Genomic DNA, 22,002 nt, shown 5'->3' with positions numbered 1-22,002 from the left:
CTGACACATTAGGAGCATAGCTGACAATGATGGCGAGGACAGGATTCCCCCTCTTCTTGGGTCATTCTAGTGGAACTACGGTTACGGCCGTGGAGGCAGAACCTTATTCCAGTTAATATGAGATCGATGTTACAATAGGAATGGAAAGGCCCTCATCTGAAGAAAGGCAATCAGCTGAAGGTATTGACTATTTACTGAAACACTGGCAGAATCGAAAAGCTTTATCCGTCAATTCTCTTGCTTTGCAAACTCGCAAGGGTTCATCTAGGTCGTGGCGGAACGAAAGCAAGCATTCTAACAAATTTCCATGAAAGTGATTAAAGAAGTGTATCGACAGATGAAGTCCATCTGGACTCGTTGCTTTCAGTTCCAGAGTCTCTAGACAAAAACACTCAAGTCCACGCCGTTGAATATAAATAGAGATTTATCAAAGTCGCACGAAAGGGGTTTAGTAAAAGGAGGCGTAGGACGTTTGGGATAATTACTGGGTTTATTTCAATTAGCTTAATTGATATAGTTACTGTTAAGCATGAAAACGATGATCAACCCTTTTTCCTCGTAGAGAATCTGAAATATCTACAAAAACGTCCGAGTTCGACCAATGTCCAGCAGTTAGCGTATTCTTGTTGTTGGAGCCAAATTCCATGCCAGGTCTTACACTCTAACGCATACAACTGACTAAACCGACCAATTTCCGTTGTTGCCCGCCCAAATCTACTTTGTTCCTATTCAGATAGGGCACTGGGTTCAAAATACGACCCCTACATTGTAGCATCGGCTTTTTTAATGCTCAGTTATACTTGGTATTATTATTTCAGTTGCCAAACTGAAAATCGGCTTTATACTGAAGCTTAGGGTTAGCTTTTAGTCAACATCTACATCCTAACCAGATAATAACAAATCGGGGAAGACGAAGTTTCCATTTACGCAGCTCATTCTGATTAACTTAATAATTCATTCCGTACTAGTTTGAGGACTCCTAAGCAAATCAACCCAGGCGAAGAGCGCATATAGGTCTGTATTTGTTATGCCACAACCGATACATGTCGAGCAATGATAGCAACAACAGTTCGCCACAATTCATATTACACGGAGTCAAGTAAAATCACCTGATGAAGAAGCATAACTCCTGCCCAGTGACAAGACTCGGTCCCGGAATGCAAGACCGAACTATGGGTTCGGATCCGACGCCAAACGTCAAATGCCCCGTACCCAAGCCCTCTGCCAAAGATTTCCATGCACCTGGCAGCAAACCAACATCATGCAAAGAGCCTCAGCTATCGCAGACCCGCGTGCGCTTAGTAAAAACTTTTTAATCCTATGAGGTCTACGTATCCACATCTCCTCTGGCTTGATAGTTGGGCGAGATGTCAAGCTTTAGGTTGCCAATACTATGGCATATCTCGGATAAAGCACCTCTTGGCTGCATATACAAGCGATAGTTGCGGTCCGAACACCCTGTCTGCATCCTTTACCGCCGGTTTCAGGACCAATCAATTCAGGACGACAGCCACTTACCCCGGACTTTCCTTATCTTGCTTCTCCGCCTCCGCAAGAGTGATAGTGTATCAGATCCTCTATCAGGAGAACATCGCCAAGCCTCCCGTTGTTTTTCTTCCTCATATCTTTGGGTCAACGCCTACGCCATGACAAGTTTGGCCTACGTTACTAGAAGTAGCATCATTGAGCATTAAAAGTCCCCTAGTTCGTGATAAGGCTTACCAAACGCCGGGTGTATTGCCCGATGAGGATCGACCTCAGCAAGCATGTAACCATTCAATACAAGCAACGTGATGAGAAGGAAAGCCTGGGCAGACCTGCATTGTATCGCCTAATTGGTCCAATGTCTTATCTTATGCTGGCGGAGTCACCACATGGCGTCTGCTACGCACCAACGTCCCAGGCCACGGAAGGAGACAAGGGCCGAAATATTTAAAAGGGAGAGACCGGCTCTACTGCAACCCAAAGCTGTGTACACCACAACTCCCGATTGCGTAACTTTTTCGATTGTCCATCGCAATGTCTGACACCGCTACGCAGTCCGAAAAGAACACTGGCGATTTCGCGTTGGCGTCAGTCCGTCCAAGCACCAACATCGACGCGGAAGCAGCGCATGAATATGTCATCGATCCTGCAGCCGAGGCGAGGTTGGTTCGCAAGCAGGACCTGCGGGTGCTCCCCATGATATTTCTCATGTACTTCTTTACTTTTCTTGATAGAACGAATCTCGGCAATGCAAAAGTAGCAGGCATAGAAGCAGATCTGGGTTTGGGAACGTATGGCTTCAACATCGGCGCCTGTCTTTACTATGGCATCTATTTCTTTGCCGACATTCCTGCATCTCTGAGCGTCAAGAAGTTTGGGTTCATCATGCTGCCCATTAGTTGCATTGCCTTTGGCATTGTCACTCTCTGTACTGCTTTCATCGAAAATGAAGGAAGTTTCTTCGCAATTCGGCTGCTTCTCGGTCTTACCGAATCTTTCCAATTTCCAGGACTCAGTTACGTGGTGTCTCGGTTCTATCGCCGCAGAGAAGTGACGACTCGAGTCTCATTCTTCATGCTTGGCGCAGCTGGGTTGGCAAGCGCCTTCGGTGGTCTTCTCGCCTCTGGTTTACTATCACTAGGAAGCATTGGCACCGTTTCTTCGTGGAGAAACATCTTCTTAGTTGAAGGGTAGGTATTTCTGTTTTTCCTCAAGTACTTTTATACAAAACATTGCTGATAGTGTACTTAAGGGTAATAACAATTGGTGTTGGAATTATTTCTCTATACCTTTTTCCAGCCGATCCTTCCAAGACGCGTATCTTTAATGAAGAAGAGAGGGCCCTTGCGATGGCTCGCATTTTCCACGACCAACCGGCCATCCGTGAGCACAAGGAGAAGATCACCTGGGGACTCATCAAACGTGGCGTTGTCAACGTTAATGTTCTTGTGGGCGCCTGGATCTACATCTGTGACCAGATAACAGTACAAGGCCTGTCGATCTTCACAGTCACGATTCTTAGACTCAACTACCCAGGCCGCTCCACCGTCGAAATCCAATTGTTGTCAGTGCCTCCACCTATTGTTGGAATGATATTTGGCCTTGGCGTCGCATATGTGACTATGAAGACACGCATGCATGGAGTCGCCATTGCGGTATGCGCAGCTTTGAATGTCATGGGATATTCCATTTGGCTGGCGTCAACGAACCCGCAAGCGAGATATGCCGCCATCTTTCTTAACACAGCGGGAGGTTTCAGTTTTGGCACATTGGTGGGTTCAAATACAGCTACAATGGTAAAAGTGCGAGAGAACTACCTGCTTACCAAGTTATATGCAGGTTCTCAGCTGGACCTTGGCTAATGCAGCTCCTGATACGATACGAAACGTAGCAAATGGCGCCGTTTCTGGCCTCGCCAATATTGGTACGCCCACTGGCATCTGATGGTCACAGCAACCAACTGACACGCACACAGGATCAATCACCGCTACTTGGAGTTATATCAATACCGATGCGAAGACCGGCTATCGCATAGGCAACAGTCTGAACACGGCTACTGCGGCCTCTGTTATCATCGCATCCCTGGGACTTGTATTTTACCAAAGATGGGAAAACAAGAAGCGTGCGCAGGGTGGCCGTGACTATCGATTGGAGGCTTCCGAGGACGAAGTTGCTACACTTGGCCATCTTCATCCAGAGTTTAGATACATCAACTGATGAAAGAATGAGACTGAGTTTTACTTAGTTATAACCTATTTGAGTAGCTTCAAGATTCTTGAAGCAACAGACTCCAAAATCTCAAGTATCTATATTGAGCTAAGAATCAGATCGAGTTACTGGCAATGAAAATCACTGTATACATACGAGTTGGTCAATTATCACGCATGTGTGAGATTGCAAATCATACGGAAGGTAAATAATTTTAGCAATTACCTAACACAGATGCAGCCATCCATGGAAATTGTCTATATTCTGACAGCAGTGAGCACTGTTGCAACAAGAGCCTCCGCCTCACGGAGATGTTTGTCAAAGATACGCTAGTCATCTCTTAACCCTCATCAAAGTATGTTCAATCACAGGTCTTATAATTACCCTGCCCTGTCGCTACCCTTCCGCGTCAGCAGGCAGAGAGAATGAGTACTGCATAAAGCAAAACCCCCAAGTGGTGTAGCGACAGGCTGCTAACATTAGTAGCCTTGCGAATGAATTGAGAAGTTGCGAATCCTTGGATTTGTCACAAACTGCTCTTGCACGTTCAACCTTTCACTTCGGCAGCCGTTTGCTTGGCAATACATTATGTGGGTCGGTGCTCTTATTGCGAACAATCAAAACCCGCATGCAGAATGACATTTAACAAAAATCCTCTGAGATAAGATTGTCGCTGATTTGGGACATTAAAAATGGTGATAGCAAACCAAGTCGGCAAGCACAACATCCAGGCTGAAAACCTTGCACACACAACGCGATTTGCAGGGTGATGATCAGAGTCATTGAGTTGTCGTACCGTGTTTACAGGGTACTCGTATTAACAAGCAAAAGCATAATTATCGAGACTGTGGTGCCAATGCCCACAACCCATAACCAATCGGTGAGTTGTGTGTGCCTCTACCTAATCTTTCTTATCGACCGGTGCCGGAGAAATCAAACCCGTCTCTCAAGACCATATTAATTTGTGTGGGTACCTAACACTACTTAATTTCATGAGTATGTAAATTGTGAAACGGTGGTCTCGTATATTTCGGGAACATTTCACACCAGAGAACCTTAGATATGAGCTTAAATCCGAGTTCTACTTTCATTGATGACAGGGTGTGGGTCGTCAAATCACACTAGCATTTAGGCGATACTTACTGCCGACAGCAACGGACGATCTACTCCGTCAGCAATGAAACAATCTTAGGCTATCCCTGCTTCCTTGCGTATTATTGCCCATAGCCATTCTCCTGATTAATCATCGAACATTTCCTCAAAAAGAATTTAGCTAGCTGCGATCATGTTGATGGCATCATTTTGGAGTTGTACACAACTCTAATTATGGTCACATGCATCAGTCAGCATATTTGCTTCTAGGGGAGTTTATGACATATGGCTCTTGTCCCAAAGATACGGCATCCCGAATGTATGAAAGGTTGGTTGGACTGTGGCCCTGTAGAAGTACCGCTGACTCAATTGAGGGGATGCCCTGAGTCAAGTTGGGGCTGATGGCAGGGGGAGGGGGGATGTCTCGTATTCAAGGGGCTAGTTTTCAACCGCTCCACTGATAGTTGTGTCACCAACATACTGATCTCAACCGGATTTGAAAAAAACATTGAACTAGAGCAGGATCATATGGGTCGGAAACATGACTCGGACCTAATTGTTACTAGTAGTTTCCAGCTACTATCATCATGAGCTAGGAAATGTCATGAAGTTTTGCGAATCCGAGGCCTGAGCTGCTTGACTCAGTAGCTTTGATCATTCGCTGGATCCCTCGAACACGTCTGGCCTTAATGCCATCACCTAATACTGTTTTATAATGCGCTCGGTCGCTTTAGAGAATCTGAATTAAAATCTCGACAGGGGATTATGGTTGATTCTTGGCTCTAGATAAAACCAGATCCTTCATCTGATTTACCAATTCGCTGGCTGATTCTAATCATCGCCGACTTTCAGGCTCTAGCCCTCACTCGAGCTTCTATCTCCTTAATTAAATATACGACTTGGGATAAAGAAGCATGGCGTTTGACGAAGTTGATATCCTCTCTCTAAACCATTGGGCTTCTGGAGTGGGACACAGGGCTCAGCGTCTCACAGGAATCGCTGGGGCGCCGGTGCACAGCTACATTAGATGGGACCTCCTTCAGCTCAGAAAGATGAACAGCAGCAGAGATAAAACATATTCATTCCGATAAACCTAGCTTCCAATCAGCCTTGTCATTACGTGCCATCCACTTCTGATACGAAGGTCATATGGGCTATTAGCTGATGGGCGGGCTTAGTTAAAGTCCATCCGCGTCTGATTGCAAAATAAGTGCACTATATCTCGCGCGGCCTACTTATGCACTACATTGCTATCCTTAATAGATCGCCGTGTGTTCACCGCCAAACAGTATAGACAACCCAATTTTCCGTCAGTTGATATGGACGTTCTCCGGTTTTCATGTCTGCTCAGTGGATCATCCCGCCTGAGGTAGGAGTTCCCACAGTCTGGAAGCCAATCCAGCTAAATATGGGCCTTTTGCGCGCTCAGCATGGCCGGACTCGGCGAGCTTCGTGGTCTTTATATCACGTGCTCAACTCCTACTTGTAATTACCCGGGTTGAGGCGGGCTGACAATACATCAGAAACCCCGAACGGCATAAAGACCATTTTACTCCATCCAGCATCGAGTTTTAGCTATCCTCATATCTTATAACATTTAGTTAAACGAATAGCATTCAATAGACTCACTTGATGCACTATTCTTCCAGCAGTGGCATTTGGGGAAAGACCGGGGTTGTGGCTATCATCATACTGTGGTGGCCTGCCACAACATCCCGGCTCCGCCCGCGTAGCTATAAGCTTAGAATTGTACTTTGATGAGTAAATTGCCTGCTGTGCCCGGTTAATATAAAGACAGCCTCACATTGGTTCAACATATTTAGGCAGGCTGAAATGGGTGTCACACTACCCGTAGAAATATGAACTGAAGTGCTGCACAACTTGCTCAAGTGGTCCAGAGTAGAGTAAGTGTCAAGGGAGCCCTTGCATGCTCTGCCTACAATTACCCGATTGAAACCAGGATCTTACATGTAGGGAAATACAGATTTTCTCCCATTTTGAAGTGAATGACTAGTGATATCTCATTGATTGGCAATATCCTCGCCGAAACAAGACACAATGATTCGTTGCCTGTTTTCCATGATTATGCTCACTAGCTCTGGTAAAACAACTGTCAAACTAGTTCTATGAGGTTGCACGTGGCCACTTGTACGGACAAGAAGGACCCAAAATGTGTGTCGGATTTATCTTGGAAAGGTTTAGATCCATGATCCGTTTCCCCACGGTTTTGGGACAATCGGATCCCGGCAGTGACAGGTCTTGGCTACAGGGCCTGAAAGCAAGCTAGCGTAGTATTCTGCATTTCTGTTGGTTGCCATCGGACGAAAATTTGACGACAGGTCATGAAGAGCGCAAGTGACTACTACCATTTTGGATCATGTCAAATGATCAAGAAAAGATTGAAGAGGAGAAAAGGGGTTCAATGAAGTCAGAAAAAACGTCCGCTAGAAGAAAGCATACCTTGCGTGAGAGAGTCCAAAGTTCCCTTTAACTTTGGCAGCTGCGGCAGGTTAAAGACTGGGGCCGCAGCGGGTGGAAATAGGCTCCTGGCTCGTGCGGTCAGAAGAGTCAAACCAGCTGTGGATAAATAGGACACAGGAGCACGCAAAGTGTTATTATGTAGGTAAATTAAATGATTTTAAGAAATCAGAATCTATATTAGAAGAGGATGCTGAACTCAGCATGTCCAATCCTGGGCGCCTCCAATATGATACCATATCCAGTCTGCAACTCAGTTGGCCTCAGCGCCTTGTGCACCGCACTTCTTCTCGCAGTAGTAAGTCATCTGGAAACGAGTCTGGATTAGCACTGCAATTTCAGCACTCCAACACCCAACTGTGATAAACCTACCTCATCACCGCCAATGTGCCAGCCACCAGAGGTGCATTGAAGGCCATCCTAGTCATCTTGAGTTAGATTGATGTTCCCATTAGACTCGGGAAGGATGCTGCGGAACATACAAAGGTGCAATCGGGGCACTTGTCCCACTGCTTGTTGCCGGTATTGCGATTCTTGTAGTAGTTGCAAGCACACTTGGTCGCATCGGGCAGAATTTCGTAGTCCACGAAGGACCCATAGCCGAGACCGTAGGGCGTTCCGTTACCAGTGCTGCCATACTTTCTGGCCGTGACGCAGACAGCAGCATTGTGTAGCTTGGCGGCGGCACTAATACCACTTGTCAGTATAGTCATTCATAGCTCTGACATCTAATGTGAGGAACTTACACGGCGGTCAGGGCCGCAATGGAGAAAATGGTGGTAATCTGCATGGTGCTTTCGAGTTAACTTTTCGAGGATGCTTGAACGATTAGGACCTGTCGTGGAAAGAATGCAGGACTTCGTTCTAGTGAAGATGTTGTTTGGACTTCTCGACTTCCAAAAAAACGAGTCGACCGGGGATTCAAATACATAAGTTTAGACTAGCAGTCGTTTGCGGCGACTCGAGGCAGTCGAATCTTCTGACTTGATGTTCTACTGCTATCTTGTCGTACGGGGTTGGACAATCTATTGCACACAGACTATTGAAATACATTACTCGTTCTTGCAAGGGCGAGTTCAACAAATCTTTTGTTTTACTTGGTGTCACTCGCTATTACTGGCTCCAGATGAAGACTATGTCAATATAAGTAGTTGATTAGCTAACACCTGTTCCATACTAGGCTGTTTGCTCAATCTCTGCTGAGTCGCGTTGAATGGGGGCTGCCAGACTCGATAGAGAAGGTAGCCAATTCAATATGGTCTCAACAATCACTTCCGACGGTCACCAGACTATCACTTACCCAATTAAATAATTAGGAAACCACACGATTCGAGCTAGACGTAGCACATGGGTCTAGCTTCTGGAGAAGAGCTACCCCTGTATGCGAACATGAACGCCCCCCCCCCCCCAACTTCCCTGGACTATCCACCATGACTCGCAACGTTTAAACTGAATTCGTTTGCATGGGTATGCTTGAGATGACTTCACCTCTTTGAATGAACTAGACCGCCAAATTGGATGGTGTGATCTGGCCAGCAATATGGCCGTGATGCAAACAAGACTCGTCAAGTAAAGGCCATAAACTACAGTCTCGTCGAAGATGACTTCATGTATAAAGTCTTCGCAAACCCTCTCATCTTGGTAAACACTTCTCACTCCTCACCACACAACACTCCAGCACTCAATCATCCTCCATTCATTCTTTCCAAGATGGTCTCCACTCGCTTCTTTGCCCTCCTGACGGCAGCCGCTGCCGCTGTCAGCGCTGCCCCGATCGCCGACCTCGAGCTGCCTACCAATATCACCGAGGCGGCCGACCGTGATTTGCGCAACGGCGAGATGGTTGTCTTTGGCGCTGAGGGTCGTTGTAAGTACACCTCTGCCTCGGTCAAAGGTTTCTCACTGACATCGCGACCACCGTATAGCCCACATCATCACTGAGGACACTTGGCACCTGCTTCTCAAGACCATGGACGTCTTGCCCGAGCCCCCTACTATTGACGAGGAGTGGCTCAAGGCTGCTGAGAACTTCACTGAGATCCCCGTCAACATCACCGAGGGCGGGCTCGACAAGCGCGACTGTAACAGCAACTACCAGACCGTCGTTGACCGCACTGAGCGCTTCGTCGACTGGGACGTGCAGATGTCCCCTGTCGTCATTGGTGCCGGTAGCAAGGGCATCGACATCACCATCTCCAAGTCCTACTCCATTGCCAATACGGTCCAGGTTAGCGCTGGTATCGACCTTACTCTTATCAAGGACCGCCTCAAGTCCAGCCTCGGAATCAACTACTCCCGTACCTGGACTACTACGCAGGGTTACCTCATCCGCGGAACTGTCGACGATGGCTACACCGGCGTTGTCATTACCCGCCCCTGGACTAACCGTCGCTACGGACGCACCTTCCAGGGATGCGTCGGTAGCCTTCGCCAGACTGGTACCTTCATGGCTGACTCCCGCGAAGAGGGATCCTACGAGGGTGTCTCTTGGGTCGGTGGCGCCATCACTGCCTGCATCAAGAGACAGCGCTCTATTCCTCTGACCCGCTGCAACGGATCTGGCGCCTTCCGTTAATTGGATATGTGCTGTGGTCGATGTTTGGCATCCGAGGAGGTACTTGGTAGTCACGGCTGTTAGTGTGGAATCAGCATCGATACTATTATCCGTGACCCGCCGCGCATCTGCGCACAAGTCGGAATGGCAATGCTCATTGGCAACTTCTAAACTTCAATAATCTTTTTGACATGTAGCTTTTAGAAAGGTTAGCAAACTATAATGGCCGCACAAAGGGCTTTAATAAAGGAATATTATGCCTTGACTATTCGATGTTGAGTGATCGTTTATTGGTATTGTAACCTTGCCCAGTTTAATCCTACATCAAATGACCTTATGTTGTGAGAAACCTGCGGTTTGTTAGTTCTGCCTGGCAACACGGGCTGGACCAGCCAACGCAAAGACCAAACACCTAAGTGTCTAAATCTGTCCAATTTCCAAACAGAGTTGGAAATCACATTAGAAAGTTTCAGGACCCCGTCCAACTTGCTTGTTGTTCCATTCCTTTTTTGCTCTCCCTTCTCAACCCTCTCCCGACCATCACCTCTGTCCCCATTTTCTTTTCCTTTCCTCTAAGAAAATCTTCTCGCTCGAATTCAATCTCCTCTTTGCGCTTTACGTCTTTTTTGTACTCATACAACATACTTGGGTCGTCCAATCTCCATGCGTTTATTGTTACGCAATAGCTGTGATGGAATTGGTTTCTCTCATCTAAATTCACCGTGTTCCTTCAAAGCAATGAGGATGCTACAAAAGCTATCACAAGATAGCTTTGATAATCAAAAACTTAATTTATCTTATGCTTAAGAAAGGCATGATTAACCCATGGTTACATAGCCAGTAACAGAAACTTCTGGTTGATATCATACCTTGTTTCTTCATTTTTTCAAAAATCAACCAGCTTTATTAATTTGCGAAGACCGTCTCCATTATCGCGGATTCTCTAGATGAGCAAAGAAAAGACATGAACCCTTTCACTCCGCTTTCTTTGGACTACTTCATGTACCACGAGGCATAAGTGAAAGTATAGTATACATCAGTACCAATTCAAAGGGGACACCTATCCAATAGTTCGCTCGCTCAACGATAACATTTTGGAATATAATCATTCCCACATAAACCCAGATAAGTACTGGGACAGAAAAGTACTTTCGCTTCACGACGTGCTTGTTGTTTAGACCAAGATCTGCAACAATAATGTAAAAACAATGAGTAGGCTGATAAACCCACAGAAGGCTCTGCCCCAAGAGAACAAGAAAGGTCGGACTGTTAGATGTAACGGATAAATGAGTAAAAAAGCTGGTAGTTGCCGGAAGCACTTGGAAACAGGCAAGTGCAATGATTGGAACAGTCATACTTGCCTTCGGGTAGTATGACTCTAACGATTCGCTGATCACCTGAATGGTGATTTCCATGTCTCGCGATTCCTTTCTTATAATCTCAAGACACTGCGGCAGTGACATATCTCCAGGTCGGTCATTGTTTGGGTCTTGTCGACAGGGGCCTGGTACAATATCTGACGAAACGCTCTGAGAGGTCGACCCCTGTGGCCGGATCGGCAGCTCTACTTGTTGCGTATGTCTGGTATCTGCAGTCGAAAATCCGTTGTAGTTACCATTTCTTACTTCAGTAATAGTGCCGTTTAACAAAGCAGGCACAAAGGCTGCGGTAATAGGGCCGATAAGGAGGAATACAGGTAGGACTTGACCAAAGCCCCACTCATTTTCGTTGACGCTGGCGGAATTTCGGGTCTGATAAAGGCGCAGTGTTCCCCAGCAGGTCGACACTACGAGCCAGTAAACCTAGAGATAATTCGGCCCAAGTCAGTAAGCAGTTTTCCTTCGAATGCCGCTATATTGGTTGTTTCAATACTCACGTCCGATAGTTCGGAGGAGAAGAGGTCGACATATGTCTGGCCAATCACGAAAAGCGATACTTTGACAACCAGCAGATTGTGCGCGGCCGTCATGGCCTTCATGTCTGAAGCCTCTCTGGTAGGGCTTATTAAAAGCTCCAGGTTCTTGTGCATCCATTTCAACCAGTGCTGGCGGAATTTCGTGCAGAGTTTTGCTTTGGTGGCGTGTGACCAAGATTCGATAAGCTTGACTGACCGCGTAAAAAAGGTCAAGACAGCAATAATCATTGACCAAAGCGCAGACTGAAAGGCTAACGTGTCACGAAAGTTCTTGATGTCAGATGCGTTCCCCTCTTTTCCGTCACAATCCAGCGTGTCTAATTGGTACTGTTGCTGCCTGAATTTACAGCCGTGCTTGTTGTACAGGCTGATTGCCGTATATGGGTCGTAGAAGCAGCGAGCATTCGATGCTGGCATGCTTGCCGTTTCCTCATCATGCATCCAATTGAACCACATGGTCGGGCCAAGAGCTGTAAGGAGTCCTATCCATAACATCGTCATGAAGAACAGTCTCAGTCGCCGTTTTGCTTGGTTTCTGTGTAGGTCCCTCCGGGAAACCGTCAAGCAGGCAACATGGGTCAGATGAGAAAACCAAACCAGGTAGGCAATAAGGTGCCAGTGATATGCCGAAATAGAGGACCTGACGAGGTTGAAATAACCGCTCAGGAGGATGCCAAGACCAGTGAGAAGTTGTACGTCGCAAATGCTCTGAACAGCCTGAGAAAAATCTTAGCCTCTTGAAGTGAAAGCGCGTTGAGGATGTATTGAACGATTTACTTGCATCTTTCAAAGCTTTGGCCCACTTGTTTGCGTTGCCGGTGTCAACCAAATACTCAAGACGTAGAGGCCATCGCGGCATGGATGTGGGAAGTTTTCTATCTATCCAGTTTGAGAGATGGGTAAGCGCCTTCAGCGCCGTCTGATCAACAGGATTTGGGCCCCAATCTCTCCTCGCTTCCAGTGACTCTGCGTCCACATTTCCATCTTCGAAGGGATTTTCTTCCGGGTTAAACACTAGAAGGTAGTGTAGTACGACTAGAAGAGTTGAGGTCCAGGCTGTCCCGATGAATCCGACCAGTACCTGCCAGTGACTTGTATGTCAGTAACCAAATGTATTCCAACAACTGTTGAGAAGCTATGTGGTTTCCTCACTCCGATACCACCAACATCCGGGTTGGGCTCTAAATCCCCTGGTGTTTCGAAACACTGGGAAGGCCAATTGAATGCCATGCTAGACACAGGATTCGCACCAGTCGCAACAGTGGTCTTAACTGAAGAGAACCTGTTCTCGCACAATTACGCGAGACACATGATTTACGCAGAGTATTTGACCTTGCTTAAGATTGCCGGGTTATACCTGTCAAAACGTGCGGATAAATGAAATAGTGGGTGATACTGTGGATATTGATATCGATCGTCTAGATGCCTAAACATCCACGTTGGAACAGCCCTCGAAAGTTACTTTAGGTCTTCTAAATAGATTAACGGTCGGAAAACACGCAAACCAGGCAGTGCGTGAGACTCGACGTAGCCTGCTCTAATATATTACAGTGGCCGGGGACGATTCGATGAGCTTCTTTCTTGGCTGCAGGGTAAGCCGTTGAGGCCTCCTTATCGTCCTGTGGCTTTCTCACCCATCCAATCACCGACGATCATCTCTTGCAGACCATCACGCCACATACGTGGCAAAGCACGAGACCCATCAGAAACGTGTCGCATAGAGCTGCTAGAGTTGTATGGTAAGTGAGGCAATTCGAGGAAGGCTGGATGTGCATCGAAGTGATTCTACCTTGGGTGGTCTTTCTCAAGAAGCCAGAGGGTCGAATAGTGAGTAGGGGGTAGTAAGCCCGCAACATTAGTATCTGCAGCTTGTGGCGGACTAGGTACAGCCAAGCGAAAATGAGGGATTGTAGATATAAATAAGTAAACATTAATGGCCAGAAGTTCTTTCCTCCACACACGATATCGCCTCAAAACTCCGTTCACACCTCTGCGCAGTATACCTCGATCTTTGCCCATTTTTAGCGCAGTATACCTCCTCGCTGTAAACAGATTCCCGACCTAATTTTGCATCATCACAGATACGGCCCCAAAACCTCCATGGTCTTCTCCCAAACCTTTCCCTGCGCCTCGCCCCTCAAGTTCTTCATAACATTCCCCTTGTCACAAGCCTCGCACTTGTGATTCACCAAAAACAGCCCTCTCTTCCCCTCCTCCCCCCTCGTGTTCCTCCACCCCTCCACCCCGTCCCTGAGCCGCGGCCCATCTCCGCCCAGGTCCCCGCTCGTCGCGTTGTAAACATGCCTCTGCCCCGCCTCTTTCTCGTCGAACCCCATGAACAAAAACAACGGCCTTAGCAGCGTCGTCAACGGGACCGGCGAAAACGTGCTGGAAGTGTGGTACCTCGCCATGTTGCCCGTGTCCACGGCGCCGGGCCAGTTGTGCACGAACGTGACCTTGTCATTGCCGGGCTCCGCCGCCAGACGGTCGAGGAAGAGCGTGTTCATGACGCCCATGTGCGTCTGCGTCCGCATCCCGCCAAAGTTGCCCGGCTTCTCGAGGTTAAGGTCATCGAAAAGGACCCCCTTGCTGGAGAGCATGCTCCCGGCGAGGACGGTGAGCACGCGCGGGGCCGGGGAGGCGCGGAGGAGCGGGAGTAGGTGCAGCGTGAAGAGCATGCGGCCGTAGTATTCCAGTGAGTGGGTGACGTCTAGCCCCTCTGTGGTATCTGGATCCAATTAATGAGCATCGCCGCTGTTGTCTCAACGGGTAAAGCGGGATAGGTGCTGGTTCTTACTATTTCTCCCGCCAAAAGGAGCATACCCCGCCGTGAGGCAGAGGAAATCGAGTCGCGACTCTTTGGCCTTGATTGAGTCGCAGATTCTCTTCGTTTCCGAGAGGAGCGAAACCTCCCCTTCGACCCAGATGAGCTTGGCCGAGGGATTCTTCTGGCGGAGGTCTTCGAGCAGCGGTTTCATGGCAGCTTCAGTGGCCTTGCGGCCGACAATGTACGCCTTCAAGGGCAAGCCAAGGGAGACGAGCTCGATGAGGGTGAGCTTGCCGATGCCGGACGTCCCGCCGACGAACAGGACGGTCTGTGGTATGGTTTTCTCGCTGAGTTGGGCATTGGATTGCCTTACTTGGGTGATGGTGACCATGTTCCTTGGTGAGAAGCAAAAGCTTAGACTGAGAATAGATAAGTTGGGTTGTTTTTGCTGCTGTTCTTGTTGTTATGTTACGAATGGGCATTGAGTTGGAACGAGAGTATCTCAGCGGCTTCAAGAGCAAAATCATTTTATAGACGTTGGAATATCGTTCTTCGCATAGCTTCGCATTTCGGGAACGGTTAGACTGGCTTACGTCCTTGACCAGGATCCTTCAGCTTGACCAATGAGATAGTATTCTCATTGATCATGACTCTTTGATTTCCATTCATAAGTCTATTGGGCACATTTCATGTCTGCAATCTGTTGAAGTGGGCAATGTGGCTGCGCGCATAACGAAAGTGCGGCAATTCGGCAAAATGAGGGATACATATCTGGGACGGATTTTGCTAGCTAAATACGCAAAATCCGATGGCATGTGCATCTTGGTACTAGGCAAAGGGGGGGTGCGCCGGAAGAGGGGACTCTCCCACACACAATAGTCAGATTCACAAGCAATAGTCACAACAAGGATATCCTATCAACTGACGTTCTTCGACACAATCCAACTTCAATTTGTTCCTACGGAAGAAGACCGTTCATGCCGTAATCCCGGCAGGCCAACTGCTGGCATGCAGTCCTTCGCATTCCCAATCCGGCTTGCGAAGGCCCCACTCTAGACCGGGCCCGGCGTATGTGCTTTCGGCCGGTGGCCCCACTTGGATCTATTGGCGAGGACTAGTGTTGGTGGCTCAGAAAGATGGCGAGCCTGACCATCAGGAGAGCTAATGAGTCAGCGGAGGAGTTCGGGGTAATCATATCCTGTGAAGTGTTCCTCAGGGGCAAGTCACCCGCCCAGGTTTCCATAGGTTCTTCACTTTCTTCTCTACCCGACCAATCAATCTCGCGAGCTAAAGAACCAACGTTTCGAGATACGGGAGCCGGGGGGCGTGGCCACTCTGCACTGTTAGGGGTCGACGTTTCAATCCGCTGATCATCAGTGGAAAATCATGTCGGCGAGGGTGATGGTTCTCGATCAGGTTAGTGCGCGATGCCACGACTGACTGTACGTGTTAGGACTAAGGCGTCACCTCTCTTGGAGAGGTAGTTGTATTTATGTTTAGCTGCCAATATTGGCCACGTTTGTCTTGGGCGATTGTCGAAGGCTTCACAAGGGCTAAGGGCCTGGGCAGCCAGAAGCTTGTCTTGCTTGTTTTCCTCGGCGGACAAGATGAGACCTACAGTAGGGGGTGGAGAGCCCACGGCGGGACGAGCAGCCAAGTGCCAAGTACTGCAGGATTCAGTGGAATTAAAGACGCCGAGAATGTAACCAAGAAACGGTCAATCGCCGGTTTTCAGCCCTGGAAGATTAGGGGCGTGTCCAGCAAGGGCCAAAAGCAACCTGGCCGAGTTTGATGCGGAGAAGACCATTGGTTGCAACGTAGCTAGTCATATCGCAGGGGTGAACTTCGACCGGTGGATGCCTCATGGAGTCGGGAATATTTTGGTAGCGAAGCCATCGGACAATCCTCGAGCAATTTGAAGAACGGGGGTCAGGCGTGTGGTCAAGACCCCTTTGGGTTGACGAAGTGTGAAAGATGTTGAGACGTAGGCCGTGCTCATCGTGGACCAGAAACCTTTCCAAGAAAGGGATGTTGCTATCCACGAGCACACGTCTTTCGCCGGGACAAGCCAGCCATTACATATGTGATGCGTACATGGCCTTGCCAGACGTTCTGGCGGAGCAGCAAGTGCCTGAGTCTTTGCATTATCTTTCGCTCAATGCAGGATCGCTCGAGGAATGTTCATCAAAGTCACGTTCTGAGTCTCGGCTCCAAGCAGACGGCGCTCGTGCAAGTGGCACAAGCGACAATTATCTGTGTTGCTCAATGGATACCTTCTATCCTCCGCGTCCCTCGCTCTTGGTTGACTGACAGTGTGGACGCTGCCGATCTTGCGGAAGTTGTACGAGCCGACTGGAAAACCGGCCGGAAGGGCGGTGCTGACGAAGTATGAGCAGAGATTGTCTTGGCTCGCGCTCGCTGGCTGCCGTCTGCGTGGTTTATGCGTCGCAGAAGACTGGTTGGAAACCCAAGGGCAGGTAAGAGGTGACGACTGCTTGGCTTCCAAGACGGCATTCGGAATTCGCCAAGGCTGTGCTGGGCGAAAGACGTCGGTGGGTATGGTGGCCGGCGTCGCATTCACATTGAGCGTCCTCGCGAGTGATGGAGACGTGAAGGCTGGGCAACTTGGCAAGCCATCGGTAGAGACAGGGCCCCAAGCAAATCACGAAAACGAACAAGAGGGCGGCTCCTGATTGGAATAGCTCGTCTCTCCCCGAGCACAAAAGTGCGGACCATTCAGCGGTTGAAGCAGAGGCGAGATCAGGCCTCCCCGGTGGAAAGTGGGCGCGGATGCTCATTGTGGGGATTGGGAACTGTGTTCCTTCAGTCAGGACGATGGCGAGAGAACCGGCAGGCAGGCGTTAGGGAACGCTTCTCGGGCTCCCATGTGCCACCGTAGTCGTCCAAACATCAGATGCGGTTCCAGTAGGCGCTGGGACTTGGCGCGATGGGGGGTGCGTCCGACGTTTGGAGCGCGCCAAGGAGCTTCAGATGAGGGCAGGCGGTGCCGACGGTGAGGTCGACACACGGACAATGGAGAGGGCGGAGAGGGATGGATACGTAAGGCCGACGGATGAAGCGTGGCGAGGGCGTGGGAATGGACGGTGAGTGGTCGAGAAGAACAGGAGAAGAGGCGGCGGGACAAGCAAGTTACTCCTGGTAGGAAGGGCGGATGTCACCTCGATGGCGTCGTTAGCGACGAAGAACGGGTGAAGGTCTGATGCGGAGAGCGGAAGCTTGGTGGCTTGTCGCAGGCCCCTGGTTTGCTTGGGAAGCGTGAGACGTGCCCAGAAGAAATCAGGAGGTGCAAGACTTGGCGAGGCGCGGCCGGCGATGGGCGGCTGGCCTATGGTGTACAGCCAGCGTGTAAACAGGCGCTGTAGAGAATTAAGCGAGGGGATTGGCGGCAAGACAGGGAAGGGGCTCGCAGCGCTGTACCGCCTGGATGGCACGCTACAATGCCACAGCGCGCACCGGCCATGCCTTTGCTTAGTCAGACCCTCACACACACACACACATTTTCTCTATCTCTCTCTCTCTCACTCTCTCTCTCTCTCTCTCTCACTCAGTCAGGGTCTCGAAGCTGGGGGGGACGACTGGGCCTCCTGCATGTCGAGGCCTGTCTTCCCCCATCTCGCCAGCATCTTCCGCCGACATCGTCCACGGTTTGACTTGGCGGCCATTCGAGCGCTTGGCCCTGCAAAAATCAGCTGTTTTCCTCCTTCGCCACTTCTTCTTGTCATCCCTTCTCACATCCAACCCCATGGAATCCAACGTCTCATCGGTCTTAGCGCGTCTGTCAAACCTCTTGTCGGGTCCTTTTGTGAATTGTGCTGCTGTGGCTGCACCATGCCGGAAGGCAATTGTGACTGTCGTGCGTGTCCGAGTTTCCCCTTCCACGACTCTTGTCACCTACGGCTCCTGCCCTTCCTTCTCGCTGCGGTCTAGAACTAGCTGCTTCGCGTCCCGTGCGTCGTCTCAGCACACGACCATGGCCGCAAAACCGGCCAAAGCAGCTGTTGTGTCGTCCGAACAGAGTCTCCCTCCGCCTTGAAGAGAGAGAGACAAAGAGGCGGGCGACGAGCGGGTGTGGGTGCGGACCCAGACCTTTGGCTGGTCGTGCATGCCTTAAGTGGGATAAGGTTTAGGGTGCTGCCAATGAGCGATAAGGTTCTTCCCAGCAGATGCTTTCCCCTGACTTAGGCACGCCTGCCATCCGGTGGTTCCTTCTCGGTGGCCCCGTCTCCGCTCCACTGCGAGGGCCGGAAGGTTAACCTGAAGTGCAGACAGGCATCGCACCTTCCACTTCTTCTTCCCCTCCCAACTCTACCTACCGTATGTAGGTAGGTACTGTACTATGTAACGTCCTCACCCAGCAGGGGAAGGAACCAGCGAGACATGGCACGTGGTACAAGGAAGGTGCGACGATGAGGCGGGGTACGCACCCTCCCTCGCCCGCCGCACCATACCATGTACTACCTTTTCTCCCGTCAGTCCAAGGTCGCGCCTCCCCGCCATCTTGGTCTACTGTGTGCAAGTCTTGGGTGCATCTCTCGGCTTCTTGGGCACCCAGAGCCTCATTTCTTGTCCCTTCTCTTGGACGCATATTTCTCCGACCTCACGTCAACGGACGCATGTCTTACCGACGATCCTTCCAAATGCTTGTCTTTAGTCCCTTCGTCCTCGCGTATTCTAAAATCGCCATCGCCGTCATTGAGGATTGCGTCCCATGTTGATGTTAACAGCTGGTTCATCGTCTCAAGAGGGAGATCTCCAATAAGCAACTTTGGGACGGGCCCAACGTCTCCGTCCGAACCAGCCCTTTGCTCGACTGTCACTCCAGCTCCTACATTGAGACTCGTGGGACGCTCGCCGCAAGGATCCTCTCTACACCCGCCGCTGTGGCCAATGACTCGACCGACAAAGTGGCCATATTCCCCACACCCAGTTGAACCCTCCGGAGCCTGGCGGTTTCACCCTGGCGACGCACTCCCCTCCTGTCACCACAACCAGGGTCGACAGAGGCCCCAGTCTTCCGCTCTCTTGCCCAGATGCCAAACCCCCGTCTATTTTCCAGATGACATGCAGTCGCATTGGATGGAGAAGCTTGAAGGCGCCCCTGTTCTGCGCCGGAAACACGCTTGTGATGCCATGGAAAACAGAGGCGCTCACCTCCAAACACAGGGAACCCTCCACTCGCCAACCAGTTCCTCATTTTGCTTCTGAGCCTCCCCGTGCTCCTCGACACCCTGGATGAAGCGCCTGCCAAGATCCTCACCATGATTCTTTTCATCGTTGCTTGCCCGCTTCGCCCATCTCTGCATGGGTTCAAGGGCCGTGATGCTATTCTTGGACTGTCCAAGTCGATCGTCGTGATGACCAACCCTCGACTACCGTCTGCCAGATCCAAACTATATAGACATCATGCCATCTTTGACACTGACACATCCTTTTCTCAGTCCATCTCGTTTCTTTCCATCATCAACTTACCTGTCCTTTCTTCACCATTTACTTCTTTCCCGTTCGTTTCATTTCTTCCCCTAGAGGGCTGGCCGTACGTTTTTTTCTTCAATAATCTACTTTTGTAACTCGCTTCTATTCCTTTCTTCAATCCTTTGTAGGCCCCCCACGCGCTGGTCCCGTAACCTACCATCATTACAATGGCTTCTCGTATCTTCACCGCCGGCCTCTTCGCCGCCTCCGTCTCTCAGGTCCTCGCCTCGTGCGCCTACGGAACTCACATCGACCCCCGTGCCGAGGGAGGAAAAGTCAAGGTTAACAACTTTGCTTACACCGGTAGCAATGTGAGTTACACAGCCTTCCACTGTATTTGAGAGTCCCCAAAGACTAACAGGGCTTGGCAGGGTCCCTTGAACTGGGTTGCTTTGGACACTGCCGCCAACACTCTCTGTGCCACTGGAACCACCCAGTCCCCATCGACATGGTCGCCGGCGCCTTCAACGTCATCCCCGGCAGCTCCATCAACCTCAAGATCCCCGACATGGCCGAGGGAACCGAGTTTGAGAACCTTGGAACCACGGTCGAGGTTATCGCCAAGGGCGGATCGATGCAAGTCGGCGGCAGCAACTTCACCCTGCAGCAGTTCCACTTCCACCTGCCTAGCGAGCATCTCGACGCCGGAAGGAGCATGGCTATGGAGATGCACATGGTCTTCGAGGGCGCCAACCAAGAGATTGCCGTCATTGGTACTTACATCGACGTCGAGCAGGGTGCCGCCGCCGCCGCCCCTGTCGCCGAGGCTCCCGCCGCCGAAGCTCCTGCTGCGGGAAATGCCACCGCCGAGCGCCGCAGCAAGCTGTCCCGCCGCGCTGCAGCTGCCGCTGCCGCCGAGGCCCCCAAGGCCATTCCTCTCATGGGTACCAACCCTATTCAGGCCGAGGCCGCTTCGTCCAACTTGCTCGAGACTGTCTTCTCTTCCCTCAACGCCATCAAGGAGCCCGGAACCGTCACCGAGACTGGCGCCCTGAACATGCAAGAGGTCGTCAGCCTGCTCTCTGCCGGCAGCTTCCAAAGGTATTGTCCCGTGTTTGGTCCTAAGAATATTGCGTTGTTACTAACCATCTCCTAGCTACATGGGTTCCCTCACCACTCCTCCTTGCAGTGAGGGCGTCCAGTGGCTCGTCTCGACCCAGCGTCTCATGGTCCAGCCCCAGACTTTCAACGCCGTCCGCGATGTCATCGGCTTCAACTCCCGGTTCCCTCAGAACAGTCTGGGCAAGGAGAACATTCTTCAGGTGGCCCAGAAGAGCATCGTCAGCGCCAACATTGCCAACCCCGCTGCCGAGGCTCCCGCTGCTGCGCCTGTTGCCGCCGCTCCTGCAGCCCCTAAAGCCCCTGCTGCCGAGGCTCCCAAGGAGGCGCCCAAGAAGGCTGCCAAGGAGGCTGCACCGGCTGCCGCCCACGCTTAAAGCACAAGTTCCGACCGGCGACGACAGCGAAAGACCCAGCGTCGGGATGGAGTTTGGAGACTTTCTCGGCTCAGTGGAATATACCAGGCTATACGATGATGCTCGATGTCTGTTTTGAGTTCAAATATAGCCTGATGTTATGCATTTTGATGGGCCAAGGGGGGAAGCTCCGACAGAAAGAGAACCCCAGGTACAGCAAGTGTAGTTGTGACAAGACTACCATAACGCCAAGCTGCTGCACGCATGTCTACAAAATGGACTAAATTTACGGATAGTCTGTACCTGGGCAACTCTTTTTCTCCTCATTTCGTCTATCAGCTACTGAGGCTGACGTGTAAACTTCAATGACTGCCTTGTAACATTCTCTACATATCTGGCAAATAGGGAGATGGTCCAGTCTTCCGGGTGAGATGAGAGATGAAGTGTTTAACAACATCTAGACAGAGGGCAGGTGCGAATCCGTGAGGAAGATACCAAGGGACTCTGTAATCCCAACGCGTTGTATTCCATTGAGTCAAGATAGCTAGTAATGATCATGTCAAGAAAAGAGGCCATGTGCAATACACAAGCGTTC

The 22,002-nt window shown here is 50.2% G+C and overlaps 6 protein-coding genes across 6 annotated transcripts; 4 read left to right on the top strand and 2 right to left on the bottom strand.

The window, feature by feature from the left end:
• Positions 1-2,019: 2,019 nt before the first annotated feature.
• On the top strand, positions 2,020-2,679 carry ColSpa_02789 (putative transporter; the record flags this gene model as incomplete). The annotated part of the gene is made up of 1 exon (XM_049269001.1): positions 2,020-2,679. The coding sequence occupies one exon, from the start codon at positions 2,020-2,022 to the stop codon at positions 2,677-2,679; it is 660 nt and encodes a 219-aa protein (XP_049124958.1).
• Positions 2,680-2,834: 155 nt separating this feature from the next.
• On the top strand, positions 2,835-3,702 carry ColSpa_02788 (putative transporter; the record flags this gene model as incomplete). Its single annotated transcript, XM_049269000.1, has 3 exons — positions 2,835-3,257; positions 3,325-3,409; positions 3,461-3,702. 3 exons carry the CDS (start codon positions 2,835-2,837, stop codon positions 3,700-3,702), a joined length of 750 nt encoding a protein of 249 aa, XP_049124957.1.
• A 3,814-nt stretch (positions 3,703-7,516) lies between these two features.
• ColSpa_02787 (uncharacterized protein) lies at positions 7,517-8,053 on the bottom strand (the record flags this gene model as incomplete). Its single annotated transcript, XM_049268999.1, has 4 exons — positions 7,517-7,570; positions 7,636-7,683; positions 7,746-7,950; positions 8,010-8,053. 4 exons carry the CDS (start codon positions 8,051-8,053, stop codon positions 7,517-7,519), a joined length of 351 nt encoding a protein of 116 aa, XP_049124956.1.
• A 920-nt stretch (positions 8,054-8,973) lies between these two features.
• ColSpa_02786 (uncharacterized protein) lies at positions 8,974-9,838 on the top strand (the record flags this gene model as incomplete). The annotated part of the gene is made up of 2 exons (XM_049268998.1): positions 8,974-9,130; positions 9,189-9,838. 2 exons carry the CDS (start codon positions 8,974-8,976, stop codon positions 9,836-9,838), a joined length of 807 nt encoding a protein of 268 aa, XP_049124955.1.
• Positions 9,839-13,807: 3,969 nt separating this feature from the next.
• Positions 13,808-14,890, bottom strand: ColSpa_02785 (oxidoreductase lepF; the record flags this gene model as incomplete). The annotated part of the gene is made up of 2 exons (XM_049268997.1): positions 13,808-14,460; positions 14,530-14,890. The coding sequence occupies 2 exons, from the start codon at positions 14,888-14,890 to the stop codon at positions 13,808-13,810; spliced, it is 1,014 nt and encodes a 337-aa protein (XP_049124954.1).
• A 5,269-nt stretch (positions 14,891-20,159) lies between these two features.
• On the top strand, positions 20,160-21,428 carry ColSpa_02784 (alpha carbonic anhydrase 7; the record flags this gene model as incomplete). Its single annotated transcript, XM_049268996.1, has 3 exons — positions 20,160-20,303; positions 20,354-21,033; positions 21,122-21,428. The coding sequence occupies 3 exons, from the start codon at positions 20,160-20,162 to the stop codon at positions 21,426-21,428; spliced, it is 1,131 nt and encodes a 376-aa protein (XP_049124953.1).
• Between the last annotated feature and the right edge of the window lie 574 nt (positions 21,429-22,002).

Source organism: Colletotrichum spaethianum (genome assembly GCF_022836535.1).
Source record: "Colletotrichum spaethianum MAFF 239500 DNA, contig05, whole genome shotgun sequence".
Lineage (NCBI taxonomy): Eukaryota > Fungi > Ascomycota > Sordariomycetes > Glomerellales > Glomerellaceae > Colletotrichum > Colletotrichum spaethianum.
Note: the sequence above shows the minus strand (reverse complement) of the source record. Positions and strands in the feature narration are given on the sequence as shown.